The sequence below is a fragment of the Carassius auratus genome, chromosome 16 (assembly GCF_003368295.1).
Source record: "Carassius auratus strain Wakin chromosome 16, ASM336829v1, whole genome shotgun sequence".
Taxonomy (NCBI): Eukaryota; Metazoa; Chordata; class Actinopteri; order Cypriniformes; family Cyprinidae; genus Carassius; species Carassius auratus.
Genome location: NC_039258.1, coordinates 13,219,805 through 13,243,538, shown reverse-complemented (window position 1 = coordinate 13,243,538; position 23,734 = coordinate 13,219,805). Strand labels below are relative to the sequence as shown.

Here is a 23,734-nt window from a genome sequence, read left to right as displayed (position 1 = left end):
TATAACTTGCTTTGATTGTGGATTGGGGACTTCCCATGGTTATTGTTTACCAAGGGAGAGTTTGACACATGAAGTCTATCTCTTCTCCCTTAGGAGATGCTAATATACAGATCTCCACGATTGCGGAGGAGCTGGCTAAGAAAACAGAGGATGCCTCTCGCCAGCAAGAGGAAATCACACACCTTCTCTCTCAGATCGTTGACCTGCAGAAAAAAGCCAAATCTGTGAGTCCTCTTTATTGTACTGTAGACATGATTAATACAAGGATATCTGGTTTCATATTGGTCATATAAAACAAAATTAGGCAATATAACACAAAATAGAATGTTATAAATCTAAAACTATATAAAAAATGTAAGCGGTTACAGATTGCAAGTTACCCTGTTTAAAATGTAATAAGTAACTAGTGTAACTATTTCAGTTACTTTATCAAAGTAATGTAACCGATTACTGATTACATTTCTAATCAGTGTTTTCGATTGTTAATCATTTTAAAACATTTCAAGCATGTAGTATCAACACTGATTACAGTCTGATTTTCTAAATCCTTCAACAGTTTAATAAAGATTAAATTTTAAAGCACAGCTACAACAAAATCAGACTTTATACTTTCAGATGCTTCTGAGGTTAATACAGATTTAAAATGATATTATAAAATGGATAGTTCTGGTTAGGGCTACGCGATTATGACAAAAATCATAATTGTCGATTATTCCCTTGAAATTGTAATTGCGATAATTAATTACGATTATCAAAATTTACATTGAATGATGTTTATACCATTGTTTGACGCAACTGAATGCCGTATTTTTGCATGAAAATAAACAAGCTGAAAACACTCAAACACTCACTAACTTTTAGTGGTTTTCCATAGCATTAAGCCTCAAATGTCAGCTATACATCAGATTGGTTTCTTCTTTAAATTATATTGAAAAAAATATGAATGGTATTGTAATGTTATACTTAAACTAAGTATAAAACAATGGAAAAACCCTTAAGATAACATGTAGAAAGAAAGAAATAATGCATCTTAAGCATGCAGAATAACATAATAGGACTTTGAACGATTAATTGCTGCTTTGAACAATTACAAAATTGTGGCATCCATAATTGTAATTGTTATTAGAAATGTGATTAATGTGATTCCTTGATTCTGATTGGTTGAGCCACGTTCAAAGCTGTTGTAAATTGCACTACCAAACATACACTTTTGTTTACTTTTGTGTGTTATTCGGCAACCTCTTTGTTGGAACCACAGCTGTTTCTGAGAAACTACATTGTTTGGTGGAAGAATACTGTTTTTATTAATATCATTACACTTTATTTGCTCAGTTTTATTCTGTGAAGCCTACCAACTATGTATATGGGAAAAAAGCAATAACCCCAGTGAAAGTGTGGTTTACAGTGGTGTTAAGGGTGTTTTAGGCAGGAAGCACTGGCATCTAACAATGTCTTGGAAATAAACAGTTAATCTGAAAAAAAAAATAATTAAGCTTTTAAATAGCAGGACAAATTATTTTTAATAGCAGAAGGCATCGTGCACAAGAAAAACAGGCAAAGCCACAAATTAATATTATTCAACAGATTAGTTACTTTTAATTTGTAATTAAATTGCATAGTGTTCCTGTAGCTCAATTGGTAGAGCATTGCCTTATGGGGGGTTCGATTCCAAGGGAACACATGATAGGTAAAAACTGATAGCCTGAATGCACTGTAAGTCGCTTTGGATAAAAGCGTTTGCTAAATGCATAAATGTAATTTAATTTAATTTAAATTTAATAACGACGTTAAATTTAACTATTTACTCCCCAACACTTTTTGCAGGATGCAACCATTTAACAAAATGAGCCATTTCTGTAGTGTGATTTTGTATAAGAACCAAAATAAATGCCACCGTGTTCAATATTTATTGCTGCTAAGAAATGTATTAGTCATAGTCTTGACTGTTTTGTCTTTGGTTTTAATTTCAGTTAGTTTGTTGTACTGTCAGTTATAGGAAGCACAGTTCTGTATTGGTAATCAAGTGTAATTATTTGTTATTTGTTCAGTATGCACTAGAAAACGAAGAGCTCACCCAGCATCTGGGAGCTGCTAAAGATGCCCAAAGAGCACTAACAGCGGAGGTAACGTACAATCAAACACTCCAGCATATTCACATACTGTTATTCAACTAAAATGCCAGCATATGAGGGTTAATGATTAACAAAGGTGTGTAGTATTATCCTTTGAATTGCTTGATTTGAATTGAAACACTGATCTGAGTGGTTAAATGAATTTGACTGCTGTTTTCACCTGCTATCAGTCTCTTTACATCAGTCTTTATCTGTTTCTTTCTGTAGCTGAGGGAGCTGGAGGATAAGTATGCTGAATGTATGGAGATGCTTCATGAAGCTCAGGAGGAACTGAAGAACTTCAGGAATAAAACGCTGCCTCTCAGTACACCGCGACGATTCCACTCGCTTGGTCTCTTCCCCATGGTGAGAAATGAGAACAACAAAATAATTTAATGTATTATTCATTTTCACAAATTGTTCACTTAGTATGTACTAAACAGTAAGCAATACACTAGTATGCTAAATTATCACTGTTATTCCCTGGCTAATGGCGAGTTTGTACCTTGTGTGTAACAGGACTCTTTAGCTGCTGAAATTGAAGGCACCATGAGGAAAGAGATTCAAATGTCTGATCCAGACGTAGAGGAACAAAGGTGTGTTAGTGTGTCATTTCCTGTGTCTCTTATCCTGCATGAGTTATGAGTTGCATGCTGAGTCAGTTTCAGAGGAATATAAAATATATTCTCATCTCTGTCTCTGTTATATAAGTTCTAAGCAGCCATGCATTATTTATTTTTTTTCTTCTTGTTTTCTCGTTATAACAACTTAATTTTCTCGTGATCTAAATATAACGAGTTGTTTTCTCATTATAACGACTTAATTTTTTCGTTATCTCAACTTAACAAAAGTTGTTTTATCGGTACATAGACTTAAATTTCTCTTCCCAAAATTAACACCCCATCAGTTATATTCAGCTCTATAGTGCCACCTGTTGGCGCAGTTTTGTAACTTCTTAGAGATCAACTGGGGTCGAGATAAGAGAAAATTAAGCTGTTATGACGAGAAAACAACTTTGGTTATGGGGAGATAATAAGAAAATGAAGTCGTTATAACGAGAAAACAAGGGAAAAAATTATAATGGATAACCGCTTAGAACTTCTGAACTTCTAAAACAGAATGGTTTTAGGTTCAAATCTTCTAAGGATGGCACTAGGGCTGTCAAAAATAAATAAATGATAAAATTTCAAATATTCTTCAAATTTAAAAGAATAATCCACATTCGAATGCAAATACATTGACCCATTGTATCAAACTATCCATACATACATGATGCTGTTTTGTTTATAGATGTTTAACTTAATTAATTATAATTATAATTATAATTGGTTTATAAACATTATTTTAAATATTATGTTGTTGTTGTTGTTTTTTCACAGTAATTTTTTCTTATGCTTCAAATAAACGTGCATTAGTAATTTTTTGTTCGATGTGCCGTGTTGTGGACTCAGGAGAAAGGCCAAAAGCTTTTCTTCGCACTAATTGTAATTATGCATTTTAAATTTGAATGTAATTCGAATTTGATAATATTTAAGTACAAAATTCGAATTTAGTTTTTCAGCCATTTTGACAGCCTTGAATTACACTGCCCTCTGTACATTCTTGTCTTCTTCTTTGGTTCAGGTTGCACCCTAAACGTGTCTTTGAGACGGTGCGTAATATCAACCAGACTGTTCGGCAGCGCTCCATGGGCCCGTCCCCTATGAACATCCCAGGGTCCAATCAGACATCCAGTATGAATTCCAGGCGTTCTAGTTGTCTGAGCACACCCAGATCGAGCATGTACGGAGGGGATGGTATTGAAATGGACAACCGCACTACCAGTATGCTGATGGAAACCCAGTCAAATCAGGATGGGTAAGAGCAGCAAACGTGGTTTTAAACCATACATGTTTAAGCAGTATGATAGAAATGCGTTGTGTGTGTGTGTTTGCTTAACTACCGTTTGTTGACCAGTTTTTGTTTGGGGCTTGGTAAATGCACCAAATGCATCTAAAATACTATAAAAACATATTGTAAACTCATGAAATATTGTTATACTTTCAACTTTCATTGTCTTATAAATATGCATTTATTTTTACCTTACTTGCTCAACAACTCCGAAACGTTTGCTCAATAATTCATTTTTCCAAAGCTGTCATTTGCATGATGCTAATCGGTGGTCTTATTTTCATTGTATCATGCCTGAACCACTCCTTAAGTGGCACCTAGTGGCAAAGAACGAATTTGTTCATTCAGAGCAATGCGAAAAGACCAACAAGTTGGCAGGTAATATGCAATTTTCATGTTGACTTCAACATGAAACGGCTTGGGATTCATTTAAAAAACAACTCGTTTCAGTGATTTAGAGTCAACTCTTTCTTTTGAAAGACAAGAACTTTATACACAGTGTACTTTCAGATTTAAAGAATGTTTTCATTCATTTAGAGCTGTGTGAAAGGACATCTTCAAAAATCCATAACAGTGGCAATTTAAAACAATAGAAATAGTTACATTTAGGGATGTATGAGGGGTGGGCGGTGTAAGTTCTTTATTAGTGGACATTGGACCACACTGTATTGTTGGATTTTCTTATCTGTAATATTTGTTGCAGCTCTGATGACTCCAACAGAAAGCCTGGCACGCCTGGCACACCCGGCTCCCGTGACCTGGCGGCGGCACTGCGACGTCTTTCCCTTCGACGGGACAACTACATTAGCGAGCGACGTTTCTTTGAGGAGGAGAGAGAGCGTAAACTCAACGCCCTGGCAGAAGAGAAGAGCGACTTGTACGGGGAGAGAGATGGTGGGAGTGGCAGTGAAGACGGCGGCCCCCTCACTCCTGCAGACAGCATCATGTCTCTGGGAACCCTGCACTCGGTTTACTCCATCTACAGCACCCGCTCCTACCTGCCAGAGAAACTCCAGATCGTCAAGCCTCTGGAAGGTGACCGAGCCCAGTCCAGGCCTTTCACCCTCTTATTGTTTGATGCTCTGTGGGCATTAATGCACCACAGTGCTGAGGACATGTCTACACAGCACTCCTTCTATTTCAGACACACACAAGCTCGCTGCTGGTTTGAGATTTAGACACCTCACACTATATATAATGTACACACTACTGGCCAAAAGTTTGAAATTAAGAATATTTTTTTTTTATGTTTTTAAGTAGTCTCTTATGCTCACCAATGCTGTGTTTATCAGAAATTAATTACCATTAATTTTCAGCAACCATTACTCAAATAATCTGTTTCACATGATCCTTGGGGGGGGTTGCTTAATTGCTTAAAAAATGATTGTAATCAATATTAAAAATCATGATGCAATGCCATTCAGATGTTTTGGCAAAGTATGATAAAAAAAAAGAAAGAAAGTTATAAATATGAAAGTCACACAACCAGTCTTTAGTGTAATTTTTCAAAATTGAGATTTGTATATCATCTGGCCAAGATGCAACTATTAAAAAAAAAAAAAAAAAACAATACTGAGAAAATCACCTTTAAAGTTGTCTATTACTAATAAAAATGTAGTTCTGATATATTTACGGTAGGAAATTCACAAAATGTCTTCATGGAACTTGATATTTACTTAATATCATAATGATTTTTGGCATAAAAAAAATATATCTTTAATTTTTACCCTTTTTTTTTTGCCTGTTGCTAAAAATATACCCCAGCGACTTAAGACTGGTTTTGTGGCCCAGGGTCACATTTCTAATGTTACAAAAGATTTCTATAACAATAAAAAACACTTTGTAACGTTTCTAATTTAACATATTTTCACAATATTACTGGTTTTACTGTATATTTACTGGTTTTACTGATCATATAAATGTAGTCTTGCTGAGCATAAGAGACTTTTAAAAAAACATACACACACACACACACACACACACATAGAATGGCACTTGAAAATTAGGATTTAGTGCAAAAAGCACAAATCTATGCATAATGCACTGTATGGTCTCTCTCTCTATCTCTCGCTCTCTCTCTCTCTCTCTCTCTCTCTCTCTCTCTCTCTCTCTCTCTCTCTCTATATATATATATATATATATATATATATATAACATGCTTGCTTTTTCAAAGCATATCTTTCACTTTTTCGTTAGGTCTATTATTACGTCAACAAAAAAAGGTTAATTGAATTAATTTAGTTTCAAATATTGCTGCTGCAACAGATTGTAGACTGTTAACTGTAAGCCGGTCACAGCCTTATGATTCATATTCATATCTCTAGTGACCTCTGCTGGTTATAATTAAAAGATAAACTAAGCATTGTGACATGGCTTACTCAATAGAAACGCTTATTAGGAATTGCAGAAAACTCAAAAGCATGTTGACAAATGATCAGCGCTCTGTTTTTGATCTTTGAGTATTTCACGAGTTCACCCGTACATCTAATCTGAAAGCGAATAGTAGGCATATTTTGGCGTGCTGTCCTGGGGGAGAGGTCTGGGCCCAGAGCATAGCCCAAACCTAAAGAACTCACCCTATCCCTAATTTGGGATAAAATAGATTAGAAGTGAGGAGTTGGTGTGGAGGAGGGATGCCGAAAAACTGTCGTAGGACAGGAGGTAGGAAGGCTGGATATATATACACTTGTTGTGCAAGTTAAGATGGTTAGCTAAACGAGATGCACCTGTGCCAAATTGGATGATTATCTGATCGTGCTCCTCCCAAACTTTGTTAATAAAACCCCATGTTTTAAAACAGGATGTCTGATAGATAAGCTACAGAGAAAGCATTTTTGAGGGATAGTTAGCTCAAAAAACTGTATTCTGTCATTTCCTCACCCGCATCACATTAACAATCTGAATGACTTTCCTCTTTCTGCAGAACAGACAAGATCATATTTGAAAGTATCTTGGAAACCAATTTATTTTGGTTACCATTAAATTTGATTGTATGGACAAACAACCAAGAAGCTTTTCTTTCTAAATATCTTGTATTGTGTTCCACAGTAAAAAAAGGAAGTCATACAGGTTTGGAACAACATGAATTTAAATTTTTGGGCTAAACTATACATTATATTATATCTGTTTTAGACATGTGCCGGTATTCGGTAATGCAATATATCACAGTAATAGATATGCACAATATTGTTATTGTGGGCACTTCTAAATACTGTGAATAATTAAATATAAAAAGTTATTCAGAATTTGGAATGCATTTTAAGAATACTTATCCCATCAACTGGTCAAAATGCACAACACCGCTGTATGCTGCTTGAAAGAGTGTGTGCTCTGATGTAAACAAGAACCCATGAGAAGCACATGGGGGAACACGTAAGAGACGCGCTGAATGAAAGCACATTCACTCTCTGACAGCAGATGGCGCTAAACTGCAGAAAATCCAGCCGTTACCCTTTAAACCCCATAAATAAAGCAGCTGCACTACTTTCTAAAATGTTTTTAAATAGATTTAAATAGCCATTCAGGTTTGTGGATTTGCCATGGTGTTCATCACAGTGCCAAATACTTAAACTAATCTGGACTACAACATGCACTAGATATTGTTTAATAGTGTTTTGATTCTTTATTGTCCGTTCACACTTTACATTAAGGCTTCATTAGTTAACATTAGTTAATTCATTAGTCAACACAAACTGCTTTCAATCGAAGCCATTCCAATATTTAATAACACGTTGTTAAAATGGAACATTGCGACTGTTATTTAAGGAGCTAACATAAACTAAGAGTTGCATTTTTTTTTTTTTTTTAGAAAAAATTAATAACTTCATCAAATGTAGCTATTGCTCATTGTGAATGTTAATGCATTAACTAAGGTTAAATAATGAGGTCTTATTGTAAAGTGATAACTATTGGTCTTTATATTTCCTTTGCACTTTAATCTGTGTAAAACGTTTAACTTTATATGTTTTTTTGGTATTGCTTTATTGTATTTAAATATTTCCGTTATTTGTATTGTAAGTAAAAAGTTATTAAACCTGTTATGCCGTATTATGGCCACTTTTTTTAAACTAAATTTCAATACCGTGATAATACCGTATACCATGATAAAAGCGTTAGCAATTAATCGCAACATGAAAATTTGATACCAGCATAACCCTAATCTGTTTACTCCCAACATCTGTCAATTTTAAGTTTGTGTGTTTGCATCCTTCTTTTGTTTTGTTCTTACCTGTCTGTCTTAGCTCTCTAATAAACACCACTTTAATTTCCCCCTCCTTTTCTCTTTGTTTCTTTAGTCTGTCCACAACACGAGTCAAATGAGTATTACAGCTTTGGTTATATATCATGATATCTATTTCTGAGCCATTTTCAAAGGAACATATTGCATTTACAATAAAATGGATTAAGATGGATTATGATAAAATGATAACCACAAGTTGATGTAATCCACAAGACTACACACTAATCTGAAAGGAACCCATCATTTACCCAGTTCTTAATATTAATATGTAATATTAATATGTAAATAGTTTATGTACTGAATGAATATCATGTCATGTTATCAGTTAAATATGCATCTGCTAAAAATCTGAACACATACTGTATATAATATAACAATATAATGTAATATAAAACAAATAATGAGTAATATGTTATTATAATTTTATCCCTAAAATGTATATGATGCAGACATGCCTTAAATTACAAAGTTTCGCATATCAGTTCTAAACATTGAAACTGTCTTGTATCTCTTGATATTACAGAGTTGCAAAAGTTTTTCTGGACTAGCCACTTTAGCAGCATTTAAAATACTGAACAGAAACCCAGTAAAATCATGTCATGATGTGTTCATTCTTACCTCGGTTCTTTTAGAATGCAACAAATGCTCATTTGAAAACGTTTATGTCGCACTTGATGCACGTCACCTGGCACTCATGATCTCAGTGTGTTCTCAGTCTTCTGTATGTTATGTGGCATTTTTAAAAGTTTGTATCTGATCTCCACTCTTGTGTCCTCTGCTTGTCAGGTTCGGCCACTCTGCACGCATGGCAGCTGCTCGCTCAGCCCCACCTGGGCAACCTCCTGGACACACGGCCGGGTGTCGTGACCAAGGGCTTTCGACCGCTAGAGCTGGACCTGGAGGAGGTGTACCAATTCACCGACCTGGAGGAAGATGAGCCAGGACAGCATTCCCAATCCCCCATCTCTACCTCTTGCCTGGGTTCTCTGCCTTGTTCACCTTCTTTGCGTCGACCGCGTGCCAACAATCCTGATTACAAGGAAGAGCAGCCCTTAGAAAATGGAGGGACCCCTGGAGTGGGGCCAGATCAAATGGAGGCTGGAGAGGAGGAGGTCTCATCTGGTGAGGGACCCTCGTAACCCCACTAACCCTCCGGACAGGCTTAGGGGAGAGGCAACATAAAGCCTCACTATAAAACAGACGATGCCCTAGTGGAGTTCCCATAAACCCCAGTTGTATTGTTCCTTTGAGGGCCTAGGATGAGCTGGTTCTCTCCTTGTTCAGCTGCAGACACACACCCACTGCACATCATCCACTCACCCTGAAGACAGCTGCCATATTCTTTTGAGTATAGTCTCTTTTTTTTTTTTTTTTTACTGTCATTCTGTCTGTGACCTGTCAGTCATCTCTCTGGCCCCTTGTGTTGGAAACAATGAGAATTGAGCCTTTGGAAACTCTGGAATGATGTAAAATATTATGTTAATGTTAAATGTAAAATAATATATATAAAAAATAAAATAATTACAACACAATTTAATAACTTAATTAAAAAAACAATGAAAAAAATCATTTAAATATAATTTACATATTAAATTATAATATGTAAAATGCATCATATATTGTTTTGTAGTAATGGGAAATCTGAATTATCCTAAAATATGCTATATTTCTATTTATTTTATATGTATTTATTCATTTCCTTCTCTTTATAATTTTATACATTTATGTACTTTTTTGTAGACCCAGACATGGTCTTGACAGGCTTTCATTCATCCTTTAACAATTCACCCCAAATCATTGATATTATATAAAATTGGTAGATCTACTCCAAGATACTTATACTTACAAATATGAGTATAATAATATGTGATCATTAGTACGAGCTTCCAGACTCGATTTTCATTTTCAGCACTAGTTCATTTCTGAAAGTTCTGTAATCTCTCTTCTTACCTGCATTACCAGAACACTGTGTCAGAGAGTTTAAGGCCTGGGGGGTAAACAACATTTATTTACTCACTCTCTCCACACACTTGTCCCCTGATAAAACCTTATGTGAGTTTTAGGCTGGTGCCTTCCCTGAGAGCACAGAGTGTGATGTTTGATACTAAACTGTACAACACACATACAGTACACATCCCTGGATGCATTTAACACACATCATCACACATTCCCAACAGAAGCCGCAGCATGTAAATAACATCCAGCTAGAGTTCTGAGTGTGTTTAACGGATAATGTTACGCAGTTCTATTAAAAACGTGGAGGTGTGAGCCACTGTCATGTGAGTGAACCGACTCTTACGTCTTCAAGAAAGAGGTCACACTGACACCACATGTAGACAAAAACACATTCCACATGCTTTCAAAGTCAGGCTTGTCTACTACACAAACACAGAAAGCCACAATATAAAGTGTTAGACGCAATGCTCACAAACCTTCTGTGAATATCAGATCGGATTTTTATTTTTTTTAGTTTTCTTTTTCTTGTGCTTGTGCTTTTGTTTTAATTTTGTTTGTTCATTTTGGTTTTGCTTTGTTTTTGTTTTGTTCGTTTTTTAGTTTAGTTTGTTTTCTTTTTCTTGTGCTTTTGTTTTAATTTTGTTTGTTCATTTTTGTTTTGCTTTGTTTTTGTTTTGTTCGTTTTTTAGTTTAATTTGTTTTCTTTTTCTTGTGCTTTTTTTTTAATTTTGTTTGTTCATTTTGTTTTTGTTTTGCTTTGTTTTTGTTTCGTTTTTTTTTTTTTAGTTTAGTTTGTTTTCTTTTTCTTGTGCTTTTGTTTTGTTTTGTTTTGTTTTATGTTTTGGGATGAAGTATTGCTTTAATCATAACTGACAACTTTCTGCTGAGAGTTATTGAAACAAAGTGCCAGCTGCTACATGCTTTAAGCTTGTCTGTAATAACTGAATTCATCATTTGATCTTCCCACTTTCCCACTGTTCTCTCCTGCTGCGTGAAGCTATTTAAAACTGCATCAGGATCATATCATATGATTAAAACGTCATGATTTGTATGTAAACATAATAATTTAAGCCCAATAATAGCTTGCATTATGCCACATTACATTGCTTTAGCTCTCCTCAGATCCTGAAGCAGTTTTAACTACCTCTGTGTGTTTATATACTGTAAGTGTGTTTGTGGTGTTTTGTACTGATGTTTGTTTCTCCTTTCTTGCTCTCCCCAGTGCATTTCCCTGGTAAATGTATGTCTCACACCAGCTCCACGTACACCTTCACCACCTGCAGGATCCTGCACCCTACTGATGAACTCACCAGAGTCACACCCAGGTACAATACCATCTTAAGAACTTGTTAGTATACATACATTTTATGGATCATATCAGACATTTTTGGAAAATACTTTGTTAGAAATATGTAAAAATTGTACCTTTAGGATTACAGCTTGTCACTGAAGGAGTACCCTTATATCTACCTCTGAAAGGTACTACTATGAACCTTTTAGGGGTAAATAAAGTACAGAGTTATCACTTTGATGGCACTGTACTAAGCAAAAAACAAAGGTCAAGCAAATATTGGACAAAAAATCTATTCCTTTATGAAATCTGTTAATATAAGGAATATCGGAGGGAGAAGCAAACTTTGGAACCGTAAAGCAACAAATAGGACACCCCTATGGTTTATTGGACATTTTTTAAATCTGTAAATCTGTCTGTAAGGGTTCCACTTACATAACTTGTCTCTATAGCAAACATACTGTACAGCTGTGCGACTGGCTCTCTGCAGGTCATATGACGAGGATGATGAGGCGGCTCTCTATCATGTTGTTCTGGTGGCGGGTTTAGAGCAGACTCACTGAGCAGAGCCCCCTGGGGGTGAGGAGGAATAGTGCTGATCAGACCTTGTGTCATGGGAGTGTGCTTTTCTCTAACCAAACACAAACCACTCTTAACTGACCCCAAGGATTTTCTCAACCTAACACCAGAACTCTTTTGAGGAAGACTTTATGCACTATGACGTAACAAATGTTTGTGTAAATAACACACACTGTGTATGAATCTATGATTATATATGTGGGTATTGTAAATGAATACTATAATATACAGTTTACTAATTTCTTAATACTTTAATTTACCGTAGAATGCTTGAAGGAACCGAATGATAACAGAACCATGATGTGTCTAATCAAACAACTTAACAATATACAAATACTGTGAGGTTTGATGTCAGCAGGATGTTAATTTATAATCAAAACAATCCATGTGTGTGTGTGTGTGTGTGTGTGTGTGTGTGTGGGCATGTTTTTTGTGACATATCAGGAAACAACTCTGTATAATGACATGGGTATGACACAGGTATTACAAGGAGAGGGTGACTTATGAGGATATTACCCATGTCCCCATTTTTCAAAACGCTTGTAAATCATACAGAATGAGTTTTTTTTGAGAAAGTAAAAATGCACAAAGTTTCCTGTGAGGGTTAGGGTTAGGTGTAGGGTTGGTGAATGGCGATAGAATATACAGTTTCTACATTATAAAAACCATTACGCCTATGGGATGTCCCCACTTTTCACAAAAACAAACGTGTGTGTGTGTGAATGTATGTATAAATATAGTAGTAGTATAGTAGTATATTTATTAGTTTAATTTTTGTAATAATATCAATATTATTTTATAATCATAAAATTTTGCCCTACAACCAAGTGCAGTAAGGATTTTTTGAAACCATTTTTATCACATTTTAAATTGCAATTGCATTTTTTAATAAGAAAAATCACAATTCGATTAGTTTTTTTTTTTGCCATTATTATTTTTTTCTTGTTGCAGCCACTATATATTGTATAGAAATTCAAATCAAACTTGCACAATCAAACACAGATTCATCCCAATCAAACTGCAAGCACACTAACCACAAAATGTCCTGCATTTGGATTGACTTTATTGACTGGAATGATTGACTTACAGCACTATTGGAATATTTCAGTTTGTTTAATTGCGTTCACAGACTTATCAGTGTACTGTGGTTTATATAACTAGAGATCTCATATCTAATAAAGCTTCACTTTTTCAGTCTTTTGTCAGGTCCATCACTAGCTTCTTGTGTGATGTCCAACAGCAGTCTGCGCTCGACCCCTGTGTCCACCCCCTGCACGCCTCGTCGCCTCAGCTTGGCGGAGAGTTTCACCAACCTCCGCGACTCAACCAAGACCACCAGTACCTCTCTGGGACTAGTGCGCCTCCTACAGGAGAGAGGTATATCTTCTGCTGTCTATAACCCTCTCAGTTGGGACCGGGCGGACCGAGCCCCTCCACCAGACCCCGGTTTATCGCACACTGTCACCCCCATGCATCCCGGCCTGGACACGCTTCCCTCCACCCCTCCAAACTCCCCCAGCAAGTCCAAACCCACCAGTCTTGTGCTCCCTGTAGACTACAGCCCCTCAGACCCCCCCTATGAAACCTTCCTGGCTTCACGCCCGGCCAGCTCGATTCTCAAGGAAGTGCGGGAGGCGGACGAAAGAGCTCGGACAGATACGCCGTGTCAGACTGAAGTCAGTGTGCAGAACTTGAGACTGGTGGACAAGGTGAAGAAGTTTAGCCTGGCTCCCAGAACTTTGACCCCAGGGATCGGAAGGCCGGGACCGTCGTTTGGGGCCCACGCTGTTGTGACTTCCCCTATCGGGGGACTGCCAGTGCTGAACTCAGGGATGAGAAGAAACCGGAGTTACCCAGCTATGGTTGGGGCTAGTATGGCTATGAAGGGCCCGGGGCCTCCCAGCGAGGACCTGCTCTTGGCCCCTGGGCCACCCAGACAAACTAGCCTCAATGAAAAGTGAATGTTGCCTCTCTGTCGTCCCTTTTGCCTTTATTTAAATTTGCATTGATACATTATATCATCCCTGCGACAACTCGAGTGCCTGTTAAGATGATATTTGTATAGATTATTTTGTTATAACAGTTGCTACAACAACCTATTTTTGTCTATTTCTCTTTCCATCTGACCAACATATATAGAGTACAATTCATTCAGCATTGTCACAAGTTTTGGTATATTCCAAGCTTTTGTCATTTTGTGCAAAAAAAAATAAAAAATTGGACAATTTGCACTTGTTAGCTGCGATAAAATGTAGCATATGATCAGAGCGGAAAATTAATGCCCCAAAATGACTTTTAATTGAAGCACTTTTTGAATTCAAAAACTACTCAAGGATAAATAAGAAAACGTCGTCTTCTTTTTTTTCTTTTTTTTACCTTTGTAAATCTGGTCTTCCGATGTGACATTTCAAAACTGATTAATTTCATGATGCTAGCAAGCACCTTAAAGCTAATGGTAGCCCAGACTTTGGTGAACAATGAAGTTTTGTCATTTATTATTAATTTTTAGGTCAGAATTTACTTTTTAATGTCCATTAATTAGTGCTTTAAATCAGCCCCTTTAGTGTGCCAAAAATCTGTAAAACATGCTTTTATAAGCACAAATCTCTTCACGTAGGCCTTTTTTTCATCTAGTCCATCCAATTAATTAAGCAGTGTAATGTTAAGTGTCTAAAATGGCTTATTAATGCATAATATAATAGTAATTACAGTGTAATAACAGAGTTCAACTATTACTCTCAATAGAGGGCGCTGTTGACATGAATTGGTGATAATTTGCACATTAGCACAAAGTCTCTGTGCTTTACATCCTCAAAAGTCGACTGACTGAAATACTTCAGAGAGAAAGTGAGACCACGGGGCTGTGAAAGTGCTGCATGAAGAATTGCAGCAGGTTTGAACTTGAAAACACAATCATGTTCACGTTAAGTCATCTTTTGATGTCCTTTTGTTGAGACCAACATTATTTCTCAGTGTATGTGTGGATGTACAGGGCTTACAGTGTGTTGAATTGCAGTATCGAAGACTTGATGGGAAAATTGCACAACTACAATTTCTTTGGGCAAAAGGATGTCAGGTTAAACTGAAAATGTATACTGTACATCTGCTGTGGTTTTGGAACCTACTGACTGATGTGTGTCATATGTAAAGCAAGTGAAGTATGTATGGTAAGCTTTAAAGACATCAAGGGTGCAATAGGAATGTATAGTGCCTGAATTATTATAATTTTTTTTCTTCTTTTGGACAGACTGTATCGAATGGCTTTGCCTGCGACAGTATGCACTGACATAAATACTGTAACAATGTGTGATGTTGATTTCCCAATGAAAATATTTAAAGGATATATTATATTTTCGATATATTGCAGAGGAAGCACATACAGTTGAAAGTGCATGAGTCGTTCTAAAGAAAAGGTCTGTGTTTTCTTTTAGTTGAGGCAAGTTTAATTTGTCAGGTGTAAACGTGTGTGTACTGTATGTTTGTGCGCGCGCGCATTTAATCAGCATGACATTTGTCGAATGTGTTTCCGAACCATAGAGGTATCTGCATTGACTGAACATTGATTTCAGTGGTGTGTTTATTTCATCAGATTACTGAAGGGATCTTTTACTTGTACACTGTAAATGGTAAATATGCAAAGGATTCAAAGATGCTAACTTTTATATATATAAAAGCAAAAAAAAAAAAAAAACTAAACTAAACTTGAGGTGAAAAAAAATTTAAAAATAGAGAAGCGATGACACTGGTGGAAAGTGGAGTTTTGGTTCACGAATTCTAGAAGCTCCCTTTGCAGAGGATCAATAAACCAGTTGTGATAATTTTGTGTCAAATGTCTTATTTTGCATTATTAACTAGATGTTTATTCAAGTACTATAGGTCCATGAGTATCCAAATACATTTCAACATCAACATTCATGATACACTAGCCTTGTTGACCTCAAGAGGGCAGGCTTCACTAACACAACACCAAATCAATCCAGTTCTCATAATCCATCTGGATTCAGTAGCATATCTGATTCTGTTCCCTACCATCTTCATAACCCAGCAAATCCATATCAGTATAGTGTAATTCAAACACAGAACATGTCGCAAAGAAACTGCCAGAGCGGTCACAACAAGGGGGTCCATAATATGCCAGTTCACGTTTCTGAATCCATAATTGTTTGATCTTGAGCTAACAGTAACACTTTAGGACCCTTATCTTGTAAATTAGCATGGAGTGAGTAGATGCTTGTGTCCAGACTTCAGCTGACTGATCAACAGGCCGCTTCGTGTGAAGAGCACCAGCTATTTACTAACAATGTGATGATATTCAGATGACATTCTCGAGCTCCAGAGGGTTTCCATAGAAACACTCTACAATTTATTGCAAACACAAATACAAAACACTTTGTTACTGCAAGACTGTTCTGAATGGGCCTATTTTCTCAAATTCATTTTGGCTGTAATGTATGCCTTTTTACTCTAAACCAAACCACATTTCAACTTCAACAGTCAAAATTATTATCTGTCTATTAGGGTTTTAACGGTACACATATATTTGTACTAAAAATTTTTGCATGTGTACCGAACAAATCACTGCATGAGTGGAACTTTCTTTGGAAATTCTAGTTTATAATATTGTTTCTTTTGATAAGTAAATTCAAACAATAAATGTACAATAAAATACTAGTTTTAACGTTAAATAAACATGAATGAACATCGCATGCCTCATGTAATCGCAGTTCACGTAATCACAGTGTTTTAACCGTGGAATGATTTGACTGCGATTATGTGACCACTTGTAAACAAAATGTCATGAAATGCCCCATCAGAATGAGGAAGATGGGTCGTTTAAATGACTTTGAATTTCTGTGATACCAGAAGTCAGAGGTGAATGGCCAGAATGGTTTGAGCTGACAGAAAAGCAACAGTTACTCATTTAAACACTTAATTACTACCAAGATTCACAGAAGTGCATCTCTGAATGTACAACACATCAAACCTTGATGGCGATCAGCAGCATTATACCACTGGAAAACGGTCGCCTGGTCTGATGATTCTCAATTCCTCTGGATGGCTCAGAATTTGGTGTAAACAACATAAAAGCATGGATCCATCCTACCTTGTATCAACGGTTCAGGCAGCTGTTGCTGATGTAATGCTTGAGGGGATATTTTCATGGCACACTTTGGAGCCCTTAGCACCAATTGAGCATAATTTAAGCACCACAGACCATACCTGATTCTGTGATCCACACTGCATTTAAATGAGATAATATTTAATAAAAACATTTTGTTGCAAAACCAACTTTCCAAATATTGCATCATTGCAATATCGCAAGAACTGGGTAAATAGGGAAGCTGAGAAAGCCTATATCTAAATAACTGGTTTAAAATCAGTTAAGGAAAACATCCAAAATGTTTAATATTGTGGGAAAGAGGATAATGTTAAACTGAACAGAAACTCAAACTGTTTCTTAGAAAATAACTAATTAGACTACAAGCTATGTTTAAAGGGTAATGAACTCCATTTTTCAATTTTATCTTTCACTGAGGTGCACCATAATGTTTATAGGATTTTTACATCATTTACTGATTTCAACTGTTTTAATGGTCAGGTCTCTTTTATTACAGCTGTCGTGAAAAATCGTTAAAATGCTGATTACAGCATCATATTTAGATTTACTCTATAAAATACATATATAAGATGTACAAAGATGGTGCACATTAACTTGCAATGCACAACATGGCTAACAAAAGTTATGTTCTCATTAGTTCATGCAATATAACCTAACAAACTTTGTGTCCATTAAAATTAAACATGATTAATATGATTTAAAATATTTCTCATCATGCTACCCTGTGCATGTATAAACAGAAAACTGACCTTTTAAAAAAATATATATTGTCATTAAATATTGTAGATAGCAGTCCAATCAAATTCCATGTGAAAATAGCATGTATAATAAAAGTTAGAATTAACACTTTATATCTTCCTGCAAAACTGTAATATTGTAAAAGTATTTTTGAAATGTGACTAGAATCCACAGTGAAATTAACTAAACAAAGAAATCATAGACATGTTTGAAAATAAACAGCCACTTTCATAACATTAAGAAAGTATTATAAGTATATTAATACTAATAATTACAACGCAGGTTAGCAAGTTAAAAATAGCATTTATTGTTGCAACACAGTGGTGGAAAACTCTAATTCTGTGTAGTGTGTGAGGAGTTGATCAAGAGCTGTTGAACAGTGTGTAGAAAGAGTGGAAAGTCTAATACACTCAAAGTGATTGTTTTATCCAGCAATGATTAAAATTACAAGGGATGTTAAAAGGAACCGATATCTGTTTCAAGAGAAACTGTAGAATTGGTTTCCAAATTTTCATGGAAAGAACACCAAGAATAAGTAATTATGGACAACATTTTAAAATATATTTTATTTATACAGTGAAGAAGGACTCTTGAAGTTGCACCATTTAAATAAATAATACTTTCATTAAATTAGCCCTTTAAGTAAAACCATCAGCTAAAGGGGAAGATGAGTTCAGCAAGAAGTGTCAGGTTTGGTTTCCAAACCTGCAAGGTAAGGTTATTTTCAAACATTGTCATACAATGCACAGTAAATATACTGGGTAGCAAAACACAACATGAGAGTAGGACTGACTTCATAAACTATGTCCATCAAAAACATCAGAGACCAGTAGATGTATAGGTTCAGAAAAGCAAAGCTATACTTTAACTTGTTTACAGGTACCAACTTTTTTACTGTATTTATATCTAATGAAATTACATTATAAAAAAGGTTTTGTAATGTTTTCAAATTCTACAAATGATTTTAGACCACTTTGTTTGTATATATACTAGATTTAGTTAATATGAATATTCAGAATACTGATTGGACCCCAATAATCCAATAATCAATAACTTGTTACACATTAAAGTGCCTGATTTAGACATCTTATTATAATTATCTTAAGCACTGTCTCTGAGATTTCTTATTTGATCATTTCTGCCAATAGCCAACACTAAGCCAAGTGCAGAAGAGAATGCTGAGTTTGAAAAACATCTCCAGACTTGGTTTCATGACCTTCAAGATAAGACTTTCAGGAAAGGCCATGACAACCATCACACATTCACAGAATCACAGGTTCTTTAAAATACATAGTTTACCTTTATTCTACACCACTCAGTCAATGCTCCAAAGATTTCCTGGTTTTTATGAAGCCCCTCCCTCAGATATATGCAATGGGCTCAGATTGGTCATCTGGCTCAGTGTATTGTGACTGGCTAAACCGCTAGTGCACATCTCTACATCACACTCCTCACCTCAGCTGTAATACTAATACTGTAATACTGTAGTGAAGTCATGCTGATGCCCATGCTTCACAGTTGTACCATATTCTGTTCTGTTTCTGCTGTAGTTCTTTGAGTACACATTCACCCAAAGCTCTGTTTGCACGTGTTTTGTTGAACATAACATTTGGCGATGAGGATGGCTTTATCTCTGCCTCCCCCAGAACCATTTCTGCCCCACACTGGTGAACCTGTTGTGCTGTGGGAGCGATGGTATGTGTCGTTTCAGATGTACCTTCTAGCCGCGGGCTTGGATGATGTCCTGAACGGGAGAAGGCATCTCTTCCACTTCTCCTAAATTGTCTCTGTGCATAAGGATTACTGATCTTCCAGATGCTCGGCGCTGCAAATAAGTACTCTGACGCTGTTGCATGACTAAAAGGATATTTTCAAAAGACTGCTGTTGAAAGACATAAATTTCATGCAAAGATGCCAATGATCGTGTGAGTCAGCCAGTCAGTTTGCCACTGATTTAAAAAGCCTTACTGAGCCATGCAAATTTAGTACACTTTTTAGTGACAAATTAATTAGAGACCAACTTAATGAAAAAACAGTGCATGGTTGAGAGAGAGGCTGCTTATGGAAGATGATAGACTTACTTTGGATAAGGCTTTCGCTCTGGCACTCAAGAAGCTAAACAGTGTGCAGCTAAAATAGCAGTGACTAATGCAGTTAAAATGGATGTCACCTCTGTACCTGTAAATACAGTCATGAGGAGTTCCAGCCGCAGGTGCAATCATCCAGCAAACAGCCTCAGTCAAGTCAACAGAGACGGAAATGTGACAACTGTGGCTCAATTCACCAAGCCAACAGGTCCCCAGACTGCCCAGCTATTGGCCAAAAGTGTAGGAATTGTGGTAAGCTCAACCACTTTGCAAGGTGGTGCAGATCAAAGTCCAGTGTGCAGCCTTCACCAGCAGTAATTCATATAATTGGTCCTCACTTTCTCTACATGTGGTATGCAGCTGAAAGACTGTTGCATTCCACTGCTTCTGGACACAGGAGCTAAAGTGTCATTGCTTAATATGGCCACTTATAACAACAAACAAACGACTTCCTGTTTGTTGTTGACGGCTGTACTGCGTTTGAGCTCCGTCACTGTATTCTTTTCATTGACTATTTTTAACTTAAAAATCAATTTTATACATCATCGTTTCCGTTTATATAACGTGTGAATATATCCTCTATTGTATTCTACAACAAAAACAATCAGAGCGCCTCGCTAACACTAGTTTTATTTTGATCTCCCGGGTCCGCTATTAGCTTTTAGCCAGTTAGCATCAGCAAGCGTGGTTGCTGCTAACTGCGCTTACATTGCTAATACTTTATTCACACACATTACCACTGCTGTACTCACTGTTACTTGCTTTAATGGCGGATGAATGTCTCCACTCTGTGTAGCTCTGTGTAGCTCGAGCTCGAGGCCGTGGGGAAGCAGATTTGCGACCTGGAACAGAGGCAGACCCAGCTGAGAGAGCGGAGAGCCGCGCTGGAATCATCCCGGGCTGATGCTCACAAGTCCGGGGTAAGTATACAGCATGCTGTTAACAGTCCCACCACGTCTACTCCGTGTGTTTCTCTGCGCAGGCCCGGTGTACCCAGGACGCGATCTTCCCAGATGTCCTTCACTGCGACGCCGGGACACCACGGACCCTGGGTGCATCCACAGCGGAGGACGCGAGCCGGGTCCGAGGCGACGACTTCTCCCCCTCCTGCCTTCGAGATCTCCATCCAGAACCGCTTTGCTCCCCTCCACGAGACAGGACGCGACGATGTGATCATCGGAGACTCCATCGTCCGACACGTAAGTGCTACGTTAGCCGAAGGTAAAGTGCACACTCATTGTTTGCCTGGTGCTCGTGTTCTCGATGTTTCTGCGCAGATACCCGCGATGCTGAAGGACGACGAGAGCCCCATAGCGGTCGTGCTTCATGCCGGGGTTAACGACACCACGCTGCTGCAGACGGAGACGCTGAAGAGGGACTTATGGAGCCTGATTGAGACGGTTCGCAGCACGGCGCCCGCGGCGACGATCGTCATGTCAGGACCACTGCCCACGTATCGACGAGGACATGAAAGGTTCAGTAGACTTTTTGTTTTAAATGAATGGTTGTTGTCATGGTGTAAAGAACAGAAACTGCTATTTGTTAATAACTGGAATCTTTTCTTGGAGCGTCCTAGGCTGTTTCGCGCTGATGGATTACACCCCAACGGAATCGGAGCGGAGCTGCTTTCTGACAACATCTCCAGGACACTTCGCTCCATGTGACTAGTAAGACAATTCTCAAATAACCATTATGATGAGTTTTGTTCCACCCGCTTAAATGCTAAAAGTACTTGCACTGTAAAAACTATTAAGACTGTGTCTGTTCCCCGAATAGTGAGGTCAAAATATAAATATAATGTAGGATCTAGAAAAAATCTTATCGTAATTAAACCAGAAAAATGTAAAGTAAATGAACAAAAACAAAGTTTGGGCTCATAAATATTAGATCACGCACACCAAAAGCAGTTATTGTAAATGAAATGATCACAGATAATAGTTTTGATGTACTCTGCTTGACTGAAACCTGTCTAAAACCAAATTATTATTTTGGTCTAAATGAGTCTACTCCACCAAACTACTGTTATAAGCATGAGCCCCGTCAGACTGGTCGTGGCGGGGGTTTTGCAACAATATATAGTGATATTCTCAATGTTACCCAGAAAACAGGATACAGGTTTAACTCTTTTGAAATACTTATGCTAAATGTTACTCTGTCAGACATGCAAAAGAAATCTAATGTATCTCTTGCTCTGGCTACTGTGTATAGACCACCAGGGCCGTATACAGAATTCCTAAAAGAATTTGCAGATTTCCTCTCAGACCTTCTAGTTACAGTTGATAAGGCGCTAATCATGGGAGATTTTAATACTCACGTTGATAATGCAAATGATACATTAGGACTTGCGTTTACTGACCTAATAAACTCCTTTGGAGTCAAGCAAAATGTCACCGGGCCCACTCATCGTTTTAATCATACACTAGATTTAATTATATCGCATGGCATCGATCTTACTGCTATAGATATTGTACCTCAAAGTGATGATATTACAGACCATTTCCTTGTATCGTGCATGCTGCGTATAACTGATATTAACTATATGTCGCAGCGATACCGTCTGGGCAGAACTATTGTTCCAGCCACCAAAGAAAGATTCGCAAATAACCTGCCTGATCTATCTCAACTGCTATTTGTACCCAAAAATACACATGAATTAGACGAAATTACTGACAACATGGGCACTATTTTCTCTAATACATTAGAAGCTGTTGCCCCGATCAAATTGAAAAAAGTTAGAGAAAAACGTACTGTACCATGGTATAACAGTAATACTCACTCTCTCAAGAAAGTAACTCGTAGTCTTGAACGCAAATGAACAAAAACTAACTTAGAAGTTTTTAGAATTGCATGGAAAAACAGTATGTCCAGCTATAAACAGGCCCTTAAATCTGCTAGGGCAGAGCATATACACAAACTCATTGAAAATAACCAAAACAATCCAAGGTTTTTATTTAGCACAGTGGCTAAGTTAACAAATTACCAGATGCCACCTGATTCAAATATTCCACCAACGTTAAATAGTAATGACTTTATGAATTTCTTCACTGATAAAATAGATAACATTAGAAATACAATAGCGAATGTAGATTCTACAGTATCTAAAACTTCAGTTTCATCCATCGCACCCAAAGATAAACTGCAGTGCTTTACAACCATAGGACAGGAAGAGCTAAATAAACTTATCACTGTATCTAAACCAACAACATGTTTATTAGATCCTGTACCCACTAAATTACTGAAAGAGCTGTTACCTGTAGCCGAAGAACCGCTTCTCAATATCATTAACTCGTCGTTATCTTTAGGTCACGTCCCAAAACCATTCAAGCTGGCGGTTATCAAGCCTCTTATTAAGAAACCAAAACTAGATCCTAGTGTACTGGCACATTATAGGCCTATTTCAAATCTTCCATTTATGTCTAAAATTTTAGAAAAAGTTGTGTCTGCTCAATTGAGCACCTTCCTGCATAAAAATGATCTGTATGAAGAATTTCAGTCAGGTTTAAGGCCCCACCATAGCACAGAAACTGCACTCCTTGCGTCAGACCAAGGCTGTATCTTATTTCTAGTCTTACTTGATCTTAGTGCTGCGTTCGACACCATAGATCATGACATACTCATAGATCGATTACAAAGCTATACAGGTATTCAAGGGCAGGCTCTAAGATGGTTTAGATCCTACCTGTCCGATCGCTACCATTTTGTTTACTTAAACGGGGAGTCATC

General features: G+C 37.1%; 1 protein-coding gene across 6 annotated transcripts in view; it reads left to right on the top strand.

The window, feature by feature from the left end:
* LOC113116190 (trafficking kinesin-binding protein 1-like) overlaps positions 1–15,885 on the top strand; it is a 41,387-nt gene extending 25,502 nt beyond the window's left edge. For 3 of the 6 annotated variants that reach the window (XM_026284168.1, XM_026284170.1, XM_026284169.1), the window contains 9 exons: positions 94–224; positions 2,049–2,123; positions 2,340–2,477; positions 2,631–2,707; positions 3,735–3,968; positions 4,705–5,036; positions 9,028–9,363; positions 11,420–11,522; positions 13,263–15,885. In XM_026284168.1, the coding sequence (XP_026139953.1) occupies positions 94–224; positions 2,049–2,123; positions 2,340–2,477; positions 2,631–2,707; positions 3,735–3,968; positions 4,705–5,036; positions 9,028–9,363; positions 11,420–11,522; positions 13,263–14,028 (2,192 nt within the window). In that variant the 3' untranslated portion in view covers positions 14,029–15,885. Of the gene's footprint in view, positions 1–93; positions 225–2,048; positions 2,124–2,339; positions 2,478–2,630; positions 2,708–3,734; positions 3,969–4,704; positions 5,037–9,027; positions 9,590–11,419; positions 11,523–11,978; positions 12,068–13,262 lie in introns of all 6 variants that reach the window. The other 3 variants (XM_026284172.1, XR_003293985.1, XM_026284171.1) reach the window with 3 other exon arrangements.
* The last annotated feature ends 7,849 nt before the right edge of the window (positions 15,886–23,734 follow it).